The sequence below is a fragment of the Lepeophtheirus salmonis genome, chromosome 2 (genome assembly GCF_016086655.4).
Source record: "Lepeophtheirus salmonis chromosome 2, UVic_Lsal_1.4, whole genome shotgun sequence".
NCBI classification, from domain to species: Eukaryota; Metazoa; Arthropoda; class Copepoda; order Siphonostomatoida; family Caligidae; genus Lepeophtheirus; species Lepeophtheirus salmonis.
Genome location: NC_052132.2, coordinates 33,607,926 through 33,628,583, shown reverse-complemented (window position 1 = coordinate 33,628,583; position 20,658 = coordinate 33,607,926). Strand labels below are relative to the sequence as shown.

Below are 20,658 nucleotides of genomic sequence, written 5' to 3'. Positions count from 1 at the left end.
GAAAATGGTAGTAATAGTAACGTCATAGACTATGAGATGTTGTGTGTTTTGTCAAAATCTCCCTGTCTTGACCAACATCAAATTTATAATTCTAGCAAGCCCGATGGCATGATGGTCTAACCTTGTATTCCTATAAACCTGTTTTTAAACTGTATACATCCCCAATTACAGAAAAAATCAGGAAAATTAAGGAGTTAATATTAAGTCTATGTTGTTTAAAAAAACCAATTTATTCATACAATATATTGACATGGGGACACACATCCTCCCGATGTTACAATATGTAATTAGCATAGCTGACAGGTACTAGTGCATGCGGGTAGCGTATGTAATAATGATTTTTAATAGGAATTTTGTTCTAGTTTCTCTCTAACATGAATAAATCAAATCTTCTTTATATGTCAGAGTCCTAATCTCCCCTATCAAACATTTTATGTCTTTCTATTTCGAGCAAGTCATCTAACGAGTGTTGGCTCGGTCCGATAACTTATTTCAAACTCCGTCTAACCCTCCCTTTCCATTTCTTTTTAAATTATTAGTCCAATCTTTTTTTCTTAACTATTCAACCGTCCTTAGACAAACAAATTTTATTAGGACCAGGCTGATAGAAATGCAGACTGTTTAGTTTTTTAAACCGATAATGTAACCAACATATACTTTCAATACAGTTTCCTACCTTAGTGCAGTGGTTCCCAAAGTGGTGGTCACGGAACACAACCGAGAGTTCGCGAAATGATTTCCAAAAAAGAAAAATATATTTTAAATTGTGGTATCAAAACTGAAATATTGATGAATATAAATATTTTTTATAAATCCCTTCTGGATCACTTTAAAAAGTATTTACCAGTAGATAGTGCTCGAACAAAAACATAGTGGATACGAGGAATTAAGGACTTTTTGGGATTTGACTATATATATTTTTTTCACCTAGACAAAGCTCACTTTGTCTAGGCACATATTTTAAGTGTCGAACTCGAAATAGTTTGGGAACCACTGCCTTAGTGTACGAATATAATCAAAAATTATTTTGAAAAAATAAATTTAACCAATGTATTCATAAGGAGCAATAATGAACAATCAAAACTAGGACCCCCCAACGAACCACTCATGTCCAAATCAGAGCTAATTTTGAGAGTGAGTATCTTGGACAACCCTCCCCCCCGGACATGATAAAACTAAATAAATAGAAAAAATTATTTAAAAAGGTCATTTTAAAAGAGAAATTGTTTAATATGGATGCAATTTATTTAACTAAAATAGGCACTCAGCAGTACGCAAAGCCTCCACCTAAAATCAAATTTTGCAATATGAAGCATCTTCATTAAACCTACATAATGAGACCAACTTGAGCTCTGTACCTCAATATGATCCAAAGTGATGCTCGATTATGAACTTTTAATTAACGTTTTGTGTTACCTAGACCACTGAACCTTCACCTCTCAAAATTTAATGGCCTCTTAATATGACCATGTTCGATCAAAATCAAATATAATTTCCTACTTTTCCCGTAATCTTGATAACAAACAAACAGGGACAAAAATATAACCTCTGTTCAACTTCGTTGACGGAGGTAAAAAGGCTTTATGAAGACTTGGCATTTTCTAAGAAATAACCTTTTTATATAAAACAAAACTTTCTTTTTCTTTAACAAAAAAAAACACCTTTCGATAAATATTAATACAAAAATTATTAAATAAAATGCCTTGCATTTTAATATTCTAAAAAAAGTGAAAATATTTGGAATTTTAATGCAAGAAAAGGGCCTACCCATTTATAATCGGCTCTGTCCTAAATTCAAACTAAAAAAAAATAATTGTCTCGCACTCCAAAGTATTACTCCAAGAGTATATATTTACATACAACTATACTAATGTACCTTCAATTCTTACTCATTTCCTTAAATAACAATCGGAATACATATTGTGTATATCCATTATGGCTTTTAAGAGTGAGTAAAGAAATCTAATGGATTATATTATGTACATAGGTACATTGTTGAAAAAACATAAAAATAAAATATAAATAAATGTACATACGTATTATTTACTTTTTAAGAACGTAATTAATTAACCTACTCCACCTACTTGTTCCTAAATCACTTCAACATCACTTAAGCGCCATAGCAAAAATATGTTTTTTTTTAAACAGAGGAGTAGATAAGAGCCTAAAAGATAATTATAGAATTATTTAAGTATTAATATAAATGTAAGGCTTATGCGAGAGCATTTCCATAAAGGGACGAATATTGATATTGAATTAAGGAAGATGTATTTCAGCAATCAGTTGTAATAGGGTAATTCAATAAAAAATAAATAACGAATATGATTTCTTGTCTACCCTAATCATCGATGTAATGTAAAATTTGCTTTATTAATATACATGATGGTCTTAAAAGGAACTTGAAGGAAATCTGAGGACTCAATACAAATATTCAAAGACTTGAGACTTAACTTAAGCTTGCAGTATAAAGACTTTTTTCCACCTCCAGTATCGATATGTAAGAGGTAAAATCGATTTTGGGAGTGAAGTAATGTGCTTCAGATATGTATATTATTAATAATTTATCTTTGTATTAATTTGTCAAATACGCTTCAAACTAAACTAGAATGGGCACTCTGTAGAATACAAACCTCCATCTTTGATATTTTTATTCCTAACTATCAATACTACGATTTTGGATGTTTTTAACATCCTTAAATTATGATATCAATATCAAGTAGATATTATTAAACAAATACTTGCCGGGGAGTGGAGTTGCATTGGAAGAAAGCGTGTTTTGACAGCTGATTTCACATATAATGATAATATATACTGATAATGTACATAGAATAAGATGCGATGTGATCAACAAGTGATTGATTTTGAAACTCATTGCATATGGATGTATGTTTAATATTAAAATAAAATAGTCTGGGTAACATTCGGAGTAAAAAGTTAAGCCTCCATTTGAAAACTATATTGCACTATAGTAAATTATAATACAAGGCATTTTAATTTTACAAACTAGCTATTAATTGAGGCTATTATCATTTCATTTCAATCTATTAAAATCATTTATGTATCATGTATATGTAAGGGATTGACCCAACTGTGGCCTTTTTGAATTTTATAAGTGCCACAAAATAATTTATCAATTAGTAATTGTCATTAGAGAAAAGTATAATTTACTCTTCTAGCCATTGTTCATTTAGTTAGCTAGAACTAGACAAAACGTATTCGTCAAATATATATATATATATATATATTAATGTTTAGTTGGACTAAAATAAAACTTTTCCCTTCTTAACGAAATACTAAATATCATGAAACAAGATAAATTGAAGAATTAATGACAAAATTAACATGACTGTATGTTCACTAATATTGGAGGTCTAATGGAATTTCAATCATTGCATCATATTTTTGAATATGATGAATCACCAACTTGCTCTGAGCTTGCCAATAATTTTTTTATTAGTAGTATTTATCGGCCTATTACTGTTGAGTCATCCACAGTCACCCCAGTCAGCAATTCCTTCCCCCCCACCCAATTAGAAAACCGTGATTACGGCACTTTTTTAGCAGTCATCCTTAAATTATTCAAAATTACATCAGTGATTCCCAACCTTTTCATCACTCTGACTCCTACAGCCATTTTGTAAGTTCTTACAACATATAAAATAAGATCAATCAAATACTTTATTTATTACTTATGTAATCTGTCGCGGAGCCTTTGACAATACAATACGGAACACCTGAGGTTCAGAGGAGACACACTTAGGAACTATTGCTATATATTACAATGTTTCATGGTTGCAATTTGTACGATGCCCCCAAAAAAATTACATAATGTCTAAAATGAACTAATTTATATATTTGGGGAATTAGTTTATTTATCATATATGCATTCATCTTTTTTAATAAATCTATACACGAATTTGGAGCATAATTGGATACAAATAGAACAAGTCATTGGTGTTGAAGTGAGGGGAAGTTTAATTTCGGCATTTTTTTTATTTTTAGGAAAATATAATAATGGATTTTGGTTACTTTAGAAATCTTATATCTCTGATGTAGTTAATTTACCAATTGATCTCAATTATGAGTATCTGTGTCTTGTGAAAAAATGAGTTAATTGTGAGTTATGTGAATAACTCCTGTGGTTATTTTGACGTGGAATGACCCTTGTACAGAATCCCAACTTGTAGGACAACACATTGATGTGTAATTGTTTGTTGTGTATGTACAGATGCTAAATTATCTCTTAATTGGGATGAAATGACCATTTAAATTTAATCAAACCCTGCATTATAATAATTAATATCAAATATGAGATCCAGAGGAAAGTTTCGAGGAGTCATTTAATAATATATTATTAGATCCTTTTAGAGGACGTGCACATCAACTGCAGAGTATCATAACATTAGGAACATAATTAAACTAATAATGGGATCGGGCCTCAATGAGAACGACATTCACATGCAATTATTGAATTAACTTCATGGGTAATGACCTAATTATAAATCCTATAAATGATCAAAAATATAATATACGTTCATGATTCCTTGATTAAAAACACCTTATGAAGGACCCACTCTTCCGGAGTCGGAAGCAATTCGGCCCCTTGGAGATGGAATCATCAAATAGGAGGCGTTTCACGAGTTAAAAACAAATATGTCTTACCTTTATACTAATATTATTTAATTTAAAGTAAGGAGTCGGAAATGTAGGTAGATATTTGATGGAACTGATCACAAATGAGCAGGGATTCCTCTCATAGTTTGGAAATGCCGGTGTAAAAGAGAAGTAGAAAGTGTTGTAAAGTTGTGAACTGAGCAGCAAAAGGATGAAACCACAGACTTTATATTTATGTTATGAAGAATATGAGGCAATACTCATGATTTTTCGGAGGGAAAAAAAGACAAATCTATGTATTTAAGGGAGAGAGGCAAGAGCAAATCAAGGGTTCAATCCACTTTACAGCTCACGCAACCTTTTCAAACACTTTGACAGCTCTCCGCTCCACTTTGGGAAAATTGCATATGATTATAGATACTTTTGCATTAATGCAGGTGAACATGAGTCCATTTATGTACTCCTCTCCTTCCTTATCATTGTCAAAATTTGTATTTGAATGGATAGAGTTGAACTCTTTATTGGGAGGGTATGGGTATAATACATGTGGGGGGGGAAGAGGAGTAGATGACAAGGCTCACTTCTTAGTGAAGCTGTGTTGTAAGTTGTGTAATGGGAATGGAATGTAGAGTGACGTCATGTGTTGCCACGTCTTCTCTAGCTCTTACTTTCTGCATGAAGGGCTGAGCAGCTCATGAAGTTGAATTTCTGCTGCTACCACTCTTGATACGTCGAATTCTGTGACTTGGATCCCCCGATTTTCATTTTGTATTTGAAATATTTCGTTGTCAATTTGGGGCTCACAGCTTAAAAAATGAATCCTCTGCTCGCCCGTGGAAGTCACTACGCTCCTTCTCTCTCCGAGACGAATATTCAGTTCCGAGCTGGTGTGCGTGATGAGGCGTCTCCTCCTACGCTGCAAGTTGGCGTTAGCAATGCCAGCCCTCCACCCCTCATGATGAATCCTGCAGCTCCAAGAGTAGAGGACGAAGTGTCTTCCCAGACGGTGGGACATGGGAAAGAAGCAAATCTGTGTCAGCACTGGTTCTATCGAACGGAAAAGATGTTGGAAGGGGAGAGTTTTTATTGGAAGCCGTTTGACATGGTGGACTCGATGAATATGGAGTCTGGATTTGCCTCTGAAAAAGAAAGCATTGCTGTGATGGGAGGGAGATACGATGTTTCTCTCAAGGATCGACTCCTTCACCCCGTGTATTGGTCCTATCCTCAAGAAGGAATTCCTGTGATGAGAGCCTCTTGGTTTTATCAAGGGCCTGCCTCCCATTGGATCCCTTTCTCGGAACACGTTGTTCCTCTTCTTGAAGAAAATTACAATGAAGGCTCTTGGGGAGCTCACAGAAGGATCTCTCTCGGAGAAAAGATGGGACATGTTGTATTCCATTCCAAGGATCTCATGTTCTATTCTCCTCATTGCTCCTTCTCCCAAGAGGTGGACAATTGGGGTCAAACCCAGGTTCGTACATCCATCTTTTACAGACTCATTTCAAAGTATATATAATGTATTGTACCTATTTCTACATTTCAGGAGACATCCACCACACCACGCATTGTGCATAGAGGACTTGAAGGACTCCCCGATATTCCAGATGGAGATATGGCTGAAGTGGATCACTTGGTTTTTGTTGTCCATGGGGTTGGAAAGTACTGCGACATGAAGCTACGGGACTTGACGGAAGTAGTTTCCTCAATGCGTGAAAAAGTGTCCTATTTGAGTGAAAAACATTTTCAGTCGGCCCATTTAGCAGGATCTGCCCATCGAGTGGAGTTTCTTCCCATAACTTGGCATCAGACTCTTCATGGAGAAGACACTGGAACAGATTCCCGACTGAAACCCCTCACTCTCAAGTCTATTCCAAAATTGAGATCCTTTATGAATGATACTCTAATGGATATCTTATTTTATACTAGTCCTGTGTTTGGTCAAACCATTGTGGATACGGTTGTGAATGAAATCAATCGCGTTTATCAAATATTTTTAAAGAGAAATCCAAGTTTTAAAGGGGAAACATCTGTAATGGGTCATTCTTTAGGCTCTGTTATTCTTTTTGATATTTTGTCTCATCAAAAAGAAGAGGAAAAGGAACCTTTGGTAGCTGAGAAAAAAGTCGAAAGTCTAGAATCGGATCCATCCAAAGATAAGGAACAAGTTGACAGTCTTGAAGATTTATTTACTAAACTCGAGATTTCTTCCGAATATTCTGATTTATTTGTCTCTGAGGGAATTGATTTAACTTCATTGCTAACGTTCTCTGCTGAAGATTTAAAGGAAGTGGCCTTGCCAGAAGATGCTGTCGAAAAAATCTTGAATTACATTAATGGAACTTCCAGTGAAGTTAAAGAAGTTTCAACCATAGAAGACTATAATAAGAAAACTGTTATGTCAGATGTTCAATACGTCGTTGGTCCTGCTGGCACTGGGCAACTTTCTGTCAATTATCCACAGCTAGATTTTAATCCATCCGCATTTTATGCTCTTGGCTCACCCATAGCTCTATTTTTGGCTATTAGAGGAATATCTTCTCTCGGTGAAGACTTTAGCTTTCCGACTTGCTCCGATTTTTTCAACATTTTCCACCCTTATGATCCCGTTGCATATCGAATGGAAGCCATGGTGAATCCACAATATTCAGAATTAAGACCCATTACTATCCCGCATCATATGGGGAGAAAAAGGATGCATCTGGAACTCAAGGATACTGTAACAAAGTTGATGACTTCTGATATACGAAAGAAGATTTTGGAAGGAGTGAGTTATACTTTGAGCTCTGTATATAATATGGCTACTGGCCAAAGTGGAACAGACGAATTCGAAAGAACGGTGGAGGATGAAGTTCTAAGGAAGGAAGAGATAAGTCGTAGGGAAGATGAATGTAATCCTAAAACAATTCGGTCAGGACTGAACGGGGGCAACAGAATTGATTTTGTTCTTCAAGAAGCTCCTTTAGAAAGTTTTAACGAATATTTATTTGCAATTGCTTCTCATATCTGTTATTGGGACTCTGAAGATGTGGGTCTTATGATTTTAAAGAATGTGTATTCAAAATTAAATATAAGATGTGATGAAGAGTTGAATATAACTACAAATGAAATGAGCAGTTTTGTAGATTCAAATCATACTCAACCTTTTGGTCAATCAGTTCATCATCATCCGTCATATTCTATGCCTCCTCAAAATATTTCTAATTATTCAATGATGCCACCACTTCCAAAACCTGGTCCTGCTCCAGTATTTCCAACCACCTCGGATTCATATTCTTCTATTATGCAGCCTATGAGCCAAATATACAATCCTCCATCTGCCCCTAATGTACTGGATCCCAGTCAGTATTCCTTGGCCAATATGAATACTAATACTCCTCCGGTGCAGCCCCAAATGTATAATCCATCTGCTCTAGGAGCGGCTTCTACTCAGTCGCAAGTGATAAGTTCTCCACCCTCACTCACTCCATCAATATCTTCTCAAGCTATTAGTTGCCCACCTCCTCCCTTAATGACACCGTCTACGCAATCACAATTGTTTCAGCCACCACCAATATCTTCTCAGTCTCAGATTATCAGTGGCCCACCACCACCGTTAATGGCACCATCAACCCTATCACAACCTCCACCGATATCTCCATCTCCGCAACCAACTTTATTCCAACCCCCATCAATATCACCATCCCCGCAACCAACTTTATTCCAGCCCCCATCCATAACACCATCTCCCCAGCCAACTTTATTCCAGCCCCCATCCATATCACCATCTCCCCAGCCAACTTTATTCCAGCCCCCATCCATATCTTCATCTCCTCGGCCAACTTTATTCCAACCCCCGTCAATATCACCATCTCCCCAACCACAATTATTTCAACCTTCTACAATGGCTCCTTCCCCACAGCCACAAATGTTTACACCTCCACCCATTACGCCATCCACACAACCACAAGTGTACCAACCACCCCCAATTGCACCCCCACCTTGTAATCCAGGTGTATCTATGTCTTTAACTCGGCCCTCTGGATATCCAAAAATATATCCTGTAGCTTCTTCAATGTCTAGTCCCCGTATTGGAATGGATCCAACGGCTCCTCTAGGTAACAACACATTACCCCTTGGACCTCCTCCAATGGGAGGTTTTGTTTCAAAGAATAATTAAATACAAATATTATTTGTCATGTTGAAGTTGTTTGTTAAATTAATTATTATTAGTTCAGAATCAATAAAAATGTATATTAAATTTTAACATGGATCTTTGATCGTTCTTAATTTTGTTAGTTACCTATAAAAAGAAAAACAACATGTTGAGTTGGGTCAATCTACCGATAGTTAATGTGATAAACTTTCAAGGAGTTATTATGAGCGATTCAAAATTTTCGAATAATAGAATAAATATCGATTCATTCGAAAAAATAATTGAAGCTGCTTTTAAGCCAAGGAATCTCGTAGCAGTATGTTTACGAATCAACTCTCCTGGAGGTAGTCCAGTTCAATCTGACCTAGTTGCATCTATGATTAAAGAAAAGTCCGAAGAAAGACCTGAAGTTAAAGTTGTCAGCTTTGCCGAAGATAAGATAATTTATGAATATTTTATACATTTCAGCATTTATGAATATCAGACCTACTTAACTTTTTTTATTTTAAAAACTTTCATATGTGCTTTAATACAATTAAAAAGTAAAAAAAAAAAAAATATGATAAAAAATTAATAATCTTTTCTCGTTTATAAATATGGCTTTATCTGGAGGATACTGGCTTCTCTGTGCAGGTGAAGAAATATACGTGAACAAAAGTTCTTTTATAGGAAGTATAGGAGCTATAGTCGAGTCTTTCGGATTTCACGAAATAATGAAAACTTATGGTATTGAAAGAAGGATCATAACTGCAGGAAAGAACAAATCAATGATGGATCCTTTTCGAGAAATGTCCAAGGACGAATGCTCTAAAATCCATAAGAATTTAGCTGCGATCCATGAAATTTTCAAAGAGCACGTGAAGGAGGCAAGAGGGGATAGGTATGTAACTAACTAATAAATTAATAACAATACATACTTAACTAATATGGAATTTTGGGAAACATGTTTACTAATATCCATAGATTGACATCGAACGAAGAAGAAATATTCAATGGCGACTTTTGGTCTGGCCAAGATGCGATTAACTTGGGACTGGCCGATGGGATACATAGTGTTAGATCCTGGATACGTTCAAATTTCGGTCAAACTGTTTACGTCAAGTATTTAAAGGGAAAGTCCAAAAACCCACTATCCTCTTTATTTGGAACAAGAAATACACTCTCAGATGAAATAGATGAGCTAACTCACACATTCAAATTTAAATGAAATATGTACTTTGAATAATGCTAACTTAATTTATTTTTCTCACTTAAATCTTTTACTTGATCAATTCCTTGACATGTTACTCTCATATGTTTATTAAGACCTCTATTTGTCGCATGTTTCGACCCACAGAAAGAACAAATATGTTTTATGCCCTCATGAATGGACTCTATATGATCTTTCAAACTTGAATTATAATTAAAAATTTTATCACATTTAACACACGGCTACGTCATCTCACAAACTTTTTTGTGATACACATTGTTTTCCACATTTACGACAATTCACAACTATTCCATCGTGGATATTAGTCCGGAGTCTTTCTTTGTCTCCGAAAAAGAAAGCATTGCTCAATGCGAATTTTTTTTTCGAATAATAGAATAAATATCGATTCATTCGAAAAAATAATTGAAGCTGCTTTTAAACCAAGGAATTTCGTAGTAGTATGTCGTAAGTATGTTTACGAATCAATTCTCCTGGAGGTAGTCCAGTTCAATCTGACCTTGTTGCATCTATATATCGGGGCAACATATATCAAATTAAAAAAATAATGAATGTAACTTTATATTAGGTTTGGCAACGAGCGTATGTAGCTCAAGTCCAGCAAATCATATTAAAATAAAAAGAAAGATAGTACGTGTACATATCTACATTTTTAGAGTAAAGTTCTTAATGACTCCGACCAATGCAGAGTACTCCCTTTAGTACAGTTATATTAACAAGCTCTGACATTACTGGATTTGTTGTCATGTAGTGAGAACATTACTTTTGTTCGTTCCCACAAAAATGTATTCTTCCATGTTGTTTTTTACACTTCAAAAATGAATGAATGAACGGGGAAAAAAAGTGAGCGACGAACGGAAACTTTTCAGAAAATGAACGGAAAAAGGGTAAACTGATCCAAGTCTGAATTATATACATAAAAGACCAATAAAAAAACAGAAATAGTACTCCTTGCATACGCTTGATTAAAACGACAAGATTATATCTTATATCAAAAATATTTTTAGGATATACATCAGGGAGCACTATATACAGTGCACATTGTATACACGTACGATGCTATATACACACGCCTACCATATTTCATTAATACGACTACATTGTTATTTCTTAGATTAAAATATATTTATGATATGCATCATGGTGCACTATATACAGTGCACCCGATCACTCGTTTTCATCGTTCATCCATTCAGACAGACTTTTCTTTATTAATGTAGCAAAAAAATATAGGTGTACATTAATCACATACAGAGTGCTGTGGAAATTCTTCTGTCACGCCAACTTGTGGATAATATACTATCATTTATCAAGTTTGCTCATGTTATATTGCATAAACACCAAAAATAGCTTCTCTAACGAAATGTATTATAATAATATATACAATTTCAGAAAACATCTCCATTTAATTTTGGGCTTCCAATTGAAGAAGGATACCCTTTTGACTTATTTATTCAATTTAATTCAGACAATAACATATTATTTGCCATTGGCCGTATATTTTCCTCAAAATTATACCCTAGCAGCTGACGACCTCCCGCGTTTTTCTCTATCTAAACAGGAGGGGAGACTGGGGTAGGTTGTCATTGTATCATGCCCTTGATTTAATCTAATATTTACCTCACTCAATCATATTTTAATATCTTATCTGCAAATTAGAAATTTGATTTTTTATCTACATTTAATCCAGAAGTTGTGTTTTAATTGTGTTATTGTAGTCAATTGGGCTTCAAGTCCTCTTCGAATAGCTTTCAATTGAACACATAATTATACATAAAAAATCAGAGTGACTCAAAATTTATTCACTAAAGAACCTATACTTTAGCTCATACACTTTTATTAGTATTGATATATAGAAGCTCAGATTTATGTATAGGTTCTATAATAATTAATTGATAAGCCAATTTCCTGGATTAATAATCGTCTTCTTTTCCTGGGTCTGGTAACTATTTTATAAATTCACGGATAATAGGATTTGTTGAAAATGTAATAAAAATAACATAAAATCACAAAATTAGTATTTTATTCGTTAAGGCGAGATTGATTAGGACCTATTTTTTTTTTTTTTTTGAAATCAAAATAACTTCAGCCGATCATTTCCTCAAAATAGCGTAATTACTAAGTAATAACCCATATAATAAACTAGTCCAGTCTCCCCTAAGAAGGGAAGCTTTTATGAGGCATGTTTCGTAACTGAATTATTTAGGTGTAGGCTTTATTGTCCTCCAATGACGTAATAAAATACCTCGCTTACTAATAGCGAGGTTTTGTGTATTTTTGTAGGAGCTATATAAATGAAATCAACGTCATTGGGGGATGCTAGCCGTGTAAATATCATCATTCTGTTCATAAAGTAGTAGTAGCTGCTTATTGAGCTGGGACTTGTCGCAACGAGTTACTCGAGTCAGAGGCTGGATTGAAAGTCCAAGAGTTAGGAATTCGGATTTGGCTCCTTTGCTCCACGAGGTTTTATTGTGTATACGTAATGGATGGAGAACTAATAAAAACAGAGGATGATGATTCTTTGCACTCCTGTGTCATGATCCAGGGTAAAAGACTCCTTTTCTGCTATTGATTATTCATGAGTATCCACACTTTGTGTGTTGTTGTAGATATGACTGATCTTTACTACAAATGTGTAATTGGCTTTGTTTGCAGATGATTGCGAAGTGATCGACGTGGTGCCCGGCTCAATGAAGAGTTCTCCCACGAATAATTCCAATGCTAATACTAACATTTCCCCAATGAAATCCATTAAAAAGGTGAGTGGTCGCTACTGTGCCGTGAAATACTGCAGAAGTGATCCCAAAAATACACAATTCTTCGGATTTCCCTCCAAAAAGATTGAGCAGAAACTCCTTTGGATAAAAGCACTCAAAGGGATTTCCAGTACTGCGGATGTAATTTGCTGCAATCACTTTCATAAATTGAAGCCATCTAATAACCCATCCGATCCCGACTATGTCCCCACCATTTTCAAATGCTATCACATACAACTACAATTAAAACGAAAAGTATCCACTCTTGGACCTATTCATAGTAACCACAATTATATTTTCCTTATTTTTTCTTTTAGAATGCAAAAAAACGAGAGAAACTTTACAAAGTCATGACTACTACCACAGCCCCCACCACCAGCACCACCAATGGTTCTCTTGAAGATCATTCGTCAATTATTGATATAGAGGAAGGAATTGACATTCCTCCCTCAGTTCCTAATTCAACTATATTAATTTCCGACCCCATAACTATAAAGAATGAGGAGGATCCCTTGCCTATAGAGTGTGACATGCCTGTTAGTCCGAGTGACACTATTTTAACTACTAGCTCCCCCGTCATTGATCAACAGAGAAACCCTAAGGAAGATTTTTTTACGAGGGTATTGTCCTCAGACCATGATTGTATGAGTCTATGTGGAGTTCCTTCCTCAGTATTATTCAAAGTGTGTGGCAGTATAAATCAACCTCATTCAAAAGATTTGTCCAAGCTTGAAAAAGTAATGATATTTTTTATGAAACTCCGATTTAACAACCCGTTTACATTTATTGGTGCCTTGTTTGGAACGAATGAACTAACTGCGAGGGAATCATTTATTTCGGTTACAAAGTCAATTTTTATGACTTTCAAGAACTCTGTACAATGGGTTCCAGACAATTTCCCTCTCAAGTACCCTAACCAGAGTATCTTCAATTCTGAATTTCCAAAAGCAAAGGCAATGCTTCAGATTATTGAAATGAATATTGAAACACCTGAGGGAGATGATTCTGAAACGGTTCCTACTATGAAATACCTTATTGCTACGTCGCCATCAGGGATTGCTCTTTTTATCAGTAGACCCTATGGAGGACAGTTTTCAGACACACATATAGTGTTAGACTCTGGTTTATTCGAATTATTGGAAAAGAATGATTTAGTGTTCTGTCGTAAAGGATTCGAAAACTTGGAACAATATATATTGAACAAGGGTGCTTTCCTCAGACGAATTTCGGATCATGAAACAACTCTTGCATCACAAATAAAAAGAATCTCCAAAGGAATAAGGCAATTTGAAGTTCTCAAAATGTTAGACAATAACCTTCTGCCGTACATGGAGGTTTTGATATTTTGTGTTGCAGCTATTCGGAATCTAATACTACAATTCACTTCCCACACCATCTAATAAGTGGAAAACGTTATGACTTTAGTAACAACTAAGTAAATTCCTTGTACAAAAATTGTATATTAATGATTAATATAAATTATTGTCCGTGCCCAGAAACTGAATAAGCCTGTAATGAAGAATATAATATTCTATATACCTAATATATATTAATTTTCTTTGTATTTTCTTTATTTTCATAGAAATCTATAACATAATCTAAATTTGAAGATAAATTATTTATGCTTGGCTTATTGATTCAATTAATCCGTTAATTAGAAATGTAAAGTTAAATGACTTGGAAGTTAATAATTATTCATTCAGAGGTAGACAGGAGTAATCACTCAGAGGAGTAGAAAGCTGTTCACATGATGCCCTCGCTTTGACGACTCTGATAGAATTTAAATATATACATACATATAACGTAGCTCGGGAATTTAAAGTTAATAATTTTGCGCTTACTCAAAGTGAATTATGGCCATTTTTTAAGTGATAAATGTAGGAGTGTACTTGGAGTGTTTCGAAGCTACACAGCTCACACGATCTTGGGTTATCAAATACTTCTTTAACATGATGTTCTTCAAGATGGGTAAGGAGAAGATCCTTGGTATGGCAATTGGTTGGGCAGAAAGAACATAATCCTAGAAGTAGATGGTTAGTGCTCTTATGATGGCTCAGTGCCTTAGAAGAAGAGTAAATCTTAAAGCAGACATCGCATTTAAAGACGTGGTTCTCCTGGTAATGATTTTTTAAATCCTCCGAACAGGAAGTATTATACGGACATTTAACGCAGGCCTGCATGGGATGTATCACATGTTGCTCCATATGTAAATTATAGAGTCTCTTGTCGAAGAATGATATTCCGCATTTAGAGCATGTTAGCCTGGAGCTCTCTTGAGGATAGGATGACTCTAACGCTGTTGAATCCGCAGTCCTTTTTTCACTTGCATGATGAATTTGAACATGTTTGATATAGGAACCTACGTTTTTATAGCGTTTTCCACAGAGATTGCAAAGGAAACTGAGTCCACAATAAAGAGACTGATGAAGACTTAAGGATTCATGGTCCTTGAAATCCCGAGTACATAGGTTGCAGTACAGGGACCCAGATGGGGCTCCTTGTTCATGTCGATGATGATACTTCTTATGGATTTCAATTTCTAGGGGCTCATCAAAGATGCGGTCGCAACATTTTTGTGGCTGAGAATAAGGAGGTAGGCGATCTGAGCGGGAAGTGGGGGTTTCGAGAGAGAAGACGGGCTCTTTGAGCTGATGAAGGGCAAAAGGACCCAAATTTGGAGGTTGATGTTTGTCTTCCAAATGACGGATAAGATCTTCTGATAGTGGAAACGTGAGATCACATTTGAGACAAGTATAGGATTCCTTGATTCCATTGGGATTCTTTGCAAGTCTTCCAAAGGGGATGCAACTATTTTTGTTTTCTTCTCTGGAGAGGTCAAAGGGACTGAATGGATCCGAAATTTGGTGCTCCGTTTTCATATGCTCCTCCAAACGGGGACTTGAGAAAAAGACTTGTCCACAAGTGGAACATCCCAGTGCTGAGTTTTGAGATCGAGGAGCCCCCGAGTGCCACCTGTGAATATGGGCGACGCGAGAAGCTGAAGTGAAGAAGTGTTCATTGCAATATTCGCATCGATAGGGTTTCCGTCGAAGATGAATCGTGTTCTTATGGCTCAAAAGTCCGCTACGAGAAGTATACTTCTTATCGCAGTAGGGACAAGCATATCTCAGGGGATGCTTGCCCAAAGTTGTTCGTCCCATGTTCAAAACTAGAGTCTACCAATTACATCCAGGATCAAGTATTTTATCAGTTCGTCGACTACACTCGAATTCCGAACGAAAAAGAGTCCAGAAACGGGCCACAGAATACTTTGAATTTAATCAGCCCTCTACTTGAAGGGATTATTACTTAAGGACGCAAATCTTGGATCTTGTCTCATGAGGTCGTGTTATAGAGTCAATGATTCAAGCTCAACTCAACTCTGAAATCTCAAAGTGGAATGGATGTCAAGTGGGAAGGAAGTACTTTGAGACAAGTACTCTAGGGATAAGCCACAGCACTTCCACATCTGTCTTCTGTGCCCCTTTTAGTACTATTAATAATTCATAGTAATCCTAATAGTATGAGTCCACAAAGCCTATCAGCAGCTTAAAAAAAATAGGGAAATCAAAAGGAATAAGTAGATCTCGCAAAGTAGCGTGTACTTTGATTCCATCATGACGTCATATATCAACTAGCCGTCCTTGTAAAAATAAGTACTTTTCCGGCCGAGGAACCCTACAAAATAAATACAATTACAAATCAAGGGGAGACGATTGATTAATTAATTATTATTTGCATCATGGATAAGAAAAGTAAACGTAAGCGACATTATCGTGCTATGGCCTTCAAAAATAAAAAGGCTAAATTCTCGTCCGACAAAAATGTGATTCAAGAATCGCTTCAAGGATTTATTTTGGTGTGCAATGGATGGGAAAAGGAGGCCATTCGAGAGGCTTATAAACTCCTTAATGAGACTGTCGAGTCCAAAGAGGACCAAGGAAAGTAGAAATTCAATCCATTTAATCATTCAAATTGAATATTATTTAATTAGGAGTAGTCCTTATTATTTAATATGATTCAAGCCTTTGACAGAAAAAGGGAAGGAATCCAATGATTTAATTTCCACTTTCCTTGAGTAGAAAACAAAAAGGAGGAATCCGAGTCTGAGGAAGATGAAGACATTGAGACGGCACTGGCAAAGGAAAGAGTTCAACTCTCTGCTGAAAAAAAATTCCAACTCTGCTACACGGCGGGAGTATCCAACTTTATGTTTGTCAAATCCCTTTTAGATCCACTCCCCATTGCAACACGTATCATTGAATCCATACAAAAGGATGGACAACAAAGAACACGCTACCTTATTAGACTTATTCCTATTCATACCACGTGTAAGGCCTTTAGTGGGTCCATTCAGGCATCCGTCGGAGAATTAATAGGAAAGCTCAACTTAAAGGCTCTTTCTTTGACATACTGTGTTGTCTTTAAAACTCGCTACAATAATAATTTAACGCAAATAGAAGCTTTAAAGGCTGTTAACGAAGCAGTTAAAAAAGAAACGGATGGCAAATGGACTATTAAGTTGAAGGAATCGGATTATGCTATAGTGCTGGAGGTTATTACTTCTTACTGTTGTATTGGGATTCTACCTAAATACTTTCAGCTGAAAAAGTATAACTTGATAGAATTGGCAAAAGCGAGTCAACAAACTTCATTGGAGAAGATGGAAGACGATAATAAATCATCGATTGCAATAGGGAAGACGATAGAAGCCACCAATGAATCCCCAATTAAAACAGAGAAGACGAGAAATGAAACCATTAACAATGACTCAGATGTCTTGTCTTTAAAAGAAAAAGAAGAAACATTCAGTCAAGAGAAGGGTAGGGAAATTTTGGAAGAAGATGAAACGAAAATTGAATCTGTTGTTGAAAGTGCACTGTGATCTTAAATTACCTTTTTTTTTATCAATACGTATGTATATATTATAAACTATATTCAAATTTCAAATACATAAGGAGAAATTAATGGCATGCCAATGGTATTTCATCTTTCTCTGTAGTTGACTTTTTGGTCACACTAATAACATATTTTATTTTTGCTTCATTTTCTTTAAAATTCATTCATTGTCATCTTTTGTTTCTACTTTGTATATTTCCAACAATATTGGCAGACGGGTACTTCGTCTCGAGGGATACGTTTCCTTTGTAAAATATGAGAACTAATTATTGTGTATTCTTCATAATTCTTATATCACAGAGTCTTCACTAATGACTTTTTATCTCAATCCACTTTTGTTGATTTGAAGATGAAGAACAATATTGTAGACAAAGATGTCAAGCATATTTCAAGCTACCACAAGACATTTACAAGTCGTGTATGTAGAAGTAAGCTTGTCTGGATCACAAATAACTCTTTAACATCGTATTTCTCATGGAGCTTACTTTAAGATAAGAAATTCGATATTCTATAGTCTTACATCATACGGATAAGGATATCTAACTATGTCCAGAGATAAGGCTACAATCAAATCACTAACAAAGAAACAATTCGACAATTGAGTTCAAAAATGTGTTACGGGGCGCCCGAAGATCGAAGGAAGGTTAAATGGCTCTTAAATGTATTATTAACAATTAATGATAAATATATTACTAAGACTTGTTTCTAAAAAATAACTTTTTCTTAGTACAATAAGTACTGTAGGGAAGAGACAATTTTTGTACCTGGTATATCACCCAATGGTTTGCCTTATTTCCTTCAAATAACATAATTTTTATATTTACAGGATTAAATCACAAGGCTTGGGCCCTTTTTCATTCATTTAGTCACTTTCTGAGATGTTACTGTTCGTCATTTATTCTTCACTTTTTTCCGTTCATTTTTGAACTGTGGAAAAAAATGGAAGAAGGAAATTTTGTGGGTACAGTAAAAATGAACTTTTAAGCTACTATATGGAAACAAATCCAATAAATTCGGCGCATATGTGTAGTATTATTTTTTCCCATGGAACCATTTAGCTTAGTGGGCAATGTGGTCGGGAGAAGTTATTATCTTAATGTCAACGAGTGCAGTAGGTTGGATCATAGATTTCTCAACTTTTCCTAATTTTTTTTTAGTTCTAAAAATAAAATGTCTACCTATATGTAACCGATGCAACTTCATCTGACCAAAAGGAATATTTATACCAAAAAAATTAAAACAATAATTCAATTCCTTGTTATAGCTATTTCCAAGATTGTGCCCAGTTTAGGTTATATCGGTCTCGGTTCTTTTTTATATAGGATCAGTTTGGTAACAGACACTTAAAAAATGAATGTCGCTAGAGAATTCGGCTCCAAGAAATGATATTAGATACAAACAAGGCCGCAGCTACCTTATACACAGAGTGCATAGTACTCTCAAGTTCCAATTGGTGCCCAGAAAACTCGTATAAAGGGGGCCTCAGTTTAAAATGTATTAGTGTAGGAGGGGAGCTTGGCATAGTGAAGTTTGGAAACCCCTGACTTAAGAAATATTATAGTTATCATATTATAGGGCTCCGACAAGCTTAGTAGCGGACCTGGATCCATAATCTACCCCAACCCTTCCCTCTTGTATTTACACTGTCTGGTGCCTAAAACCCCTTTTCCAGATCCATAAGAATCCCTTATCTATCTGGAACTCAGATACAACTGTATCAGCCTGGCAATGTAAAAATGATTGAAAAACGCTGGAAATACACAAAAAAAAACTCAGAAAATTGACTTATTGATTAAAGCTAATTTATTTTTAATAATATATATTATATATTTTCTTAATATATTCTATATAGGAGTAACCAAGTAAGAACCAAGACCGATAAGCAATATATTGCCGGCACGGTTCAACTTTATCGGTTCCAGTTGTAGCGGTTCAAGAATCGGAACCACAAGACCGCTAAAGGCACAACCTTGGTTATTTCATAAAAAAAAGATTAATCAAATCTGGTCATAGAACCATCCTTTTTAAGTGTATAACTACACTAAGCGGCTATATCCAGTTTAAAAGTTATGAAAAAAAAATATATATATTCGAAAAGACACAAAAAATAACAATGTGAATTTTAATAGTTGAGTCCTATAATTTTATGAAATATCGTAATAAAGTAATCTATAATAAAAAATACTCAAAAACTAAGAAAAACCAATTTAATACAAACTCAACGTGAACAAACGTGTTTTTAAGACATGCGGTCGATCCAGCAATTGTTATTTTAAGGGAATAAGTTTTTTTTAATGTAATGCATGTTGTCTCAGTCACTTATTACCTATTAGTCATTAGTACTTAAACAATCTAGGAAAGCTCATTTTTGGAAAATTTGCGTTGCAACTGCTTCAATAATAATTCCAAATATTAAAGCAATTAGTCATTTATTTTAAAGTTTCTTAGCTGGGATTGAATGGACAAATATGTGATGGAAAATTAATCAATCAAGTTTGCCCTTCCTAGAAAAAAGGTCTCCAGTGTTGGGAGTTTCATCTACTCTCTCAAAAGAAATAGGCTGACGCTGGAGATATGTTAATGTTCCTACATTATAATTTGAGGGTATTAGGCATTAAGTATAATTTATAAGTTTATATTTTAAGTTTCAGTTAGCTATATATAAATGGAAGTTATTGATTTTTAATTATAGCTTAATTGAATCTAGTAGCGAGTTAAATTTAGTTCATTTACGTATTTTTATTTCACATTAAAAATAGACAGAAAGGATTAGTTTAGTTTATTACAATCTATGCAATCATAATCAATATTGAATGATTAAAAATGTTGATTATAAATATCTACTTTTATTTTATCAATTCTAATTCTTAGAAATTTACAGCAAAATTGTATTTTGTATCCATTATTTAAAATATTAAAGAATCGCATAGGAATCGGCATCGGGATTTTTTTTAGAATCACCCCATCACTAGTTTAAATTTATATATGTTTTCTGAAATGGTATTAATCCCATTATATAAGATGGCATTTCTGTAAATATCAAT

The 20,658-nt window shown here is 34.8% G+C and overlaps 6 protein-coding genes across 9 annotated transcripts in view; 4 read left to right on the top strand and 2 right to left on the bottom strand.

Moving 5' to 3' along the window:
* LOC121113603 (tubulin gamma-1 chain) overlaps positions 1 to 4,935 on the bottom strand; it is a 101,442-nt gene extending 96,507 nt beyond the window's left edge. The window contains exon 1 of one of the 2 annotated variants that reach the window (XM_040707428.2): positions 4,663 to 4,935. The gene's annotated coding sequence lies outside the window, so the exon portion shown is untranslated. The remainder of the gene's footprint in view (positions 1 to 4,662) is intronic. The other variant, XM_040707429.2, reaches the window with a different exon arrangement.
* Positions 4,936 to 5,215: 280 nt separating this feature from the next.
* Positions 5,216 to 8,860, top strand: LOC121113601 (triacylglycerol hydrolase DDHD2-like). Its single transcript, XM_040707427.2, has 2 exons — positions 5,216 to 6,088; positions 6,161 to 8,860. Exons 1-2 carry the CDS (start codon positions 5,429 to 5,431, stop codon positions 8,771 to 8,773), a joined length of 3,273 nt encoding a protein of 1,090 aa, XP_040563361.1. The 5' UTR covers positions 5,216 to 5,428; the 3' UTR covers positions 8,774 to 8,860.
* A 55-nt stretch (positions 8,861 to 8,915) lies between these two features.
* Positions 8,916 to 10,173, top strand: LOC121113604 (Na(+)/H(+) antiporter NhaA-like). Its single transcript, XM_071886773.1, has 3 exons — positions 8,916 to 9,186; positions 9,347 to 9,629; positions 9,713 to 10,173. Exons 1-3 carry the CDS (start codon positions 8,916 to 8,918, stop codon positions 9,954 to 9,956), a joined length of 798 nt encoding a protein of 265 aa, XP_071742874.1. The 3' UTR covers positions 9,957 to 10,173.
* Positions 10,174 to 12,264: 2,091 nt separating this feature from the next.
* LOC121113605 (uncharacterized) lies at positions 12,265 to 14,268 on the top strand. 3 transcript variants are annotated; one of them, XM_040707433.2, is made up of 3 exons: positions 12,265 to 12,505; positions 12,615 to 12,970; positions 13,033 to 14,268. In XM_040707433.2, the coding sequence occupies exons 1-3, from the start codon at positions 12,442 to 12,444 to the stop codon at positions 14,113 to 14,115; spliced, it is 1,503 nt and encodes a 500-aa protein (XP_040563367.1). In that variant the 5' UTR covers positions 12,265 to 12,441; the 3' UTR covers positions 14,116 to 14,268. The 3 variants fall into 3 exon arrangements, with proteins under 3 accessions (XP_040563367.1, XP_040563369.1, XP_040563368.1); XM_040707435.2 differs by having other exon boundaries at positions 12,290 to 12,505; positions 12,615 to 12,718; XM_040707434.2 differs by having other exon boundaries at positions 12,307 to 12,505; positions 12,569 to 12,970.
* Positions 14,269 to 14,556: 288 nt separating this feature from the next.
* LOC121132197 (zinc finger Y-chromosomal protein-like) lies at positions 14,557 to 15,876 on the bottom strand. Its single transcript, XM_040727591.1, has one exon. The coding sequence runs from the start codon at positions 15,874 to 15,876 to the stop codon at positions 14,557 to 14,559; it is 1,320 nt and encodes a 439-aa protein (XP_040583525.1).
* Positions 15,877 to 16,281: 405 nt separating this feature from the next.
* Positions 16,282 to 17,745, top strand: LOC121113606 (THUMP domain-containing protein 1 homolog). The gene has a single exon (XM_071886771.1). The coding sequence runs from the start codon at positions 16,926 to 16,928 to the stop codon at positions 17,598 to 17,600; it is 675 nt and encodes a 224-aa protein (XP_071742872.1). The 5' UTR covers positions 16,282 to 16,925; the 3' UTR covers positions 17,601 to 17,745.
* Positions 17,746 to 20,658: the final 2,913 nt, after the last annotated feature.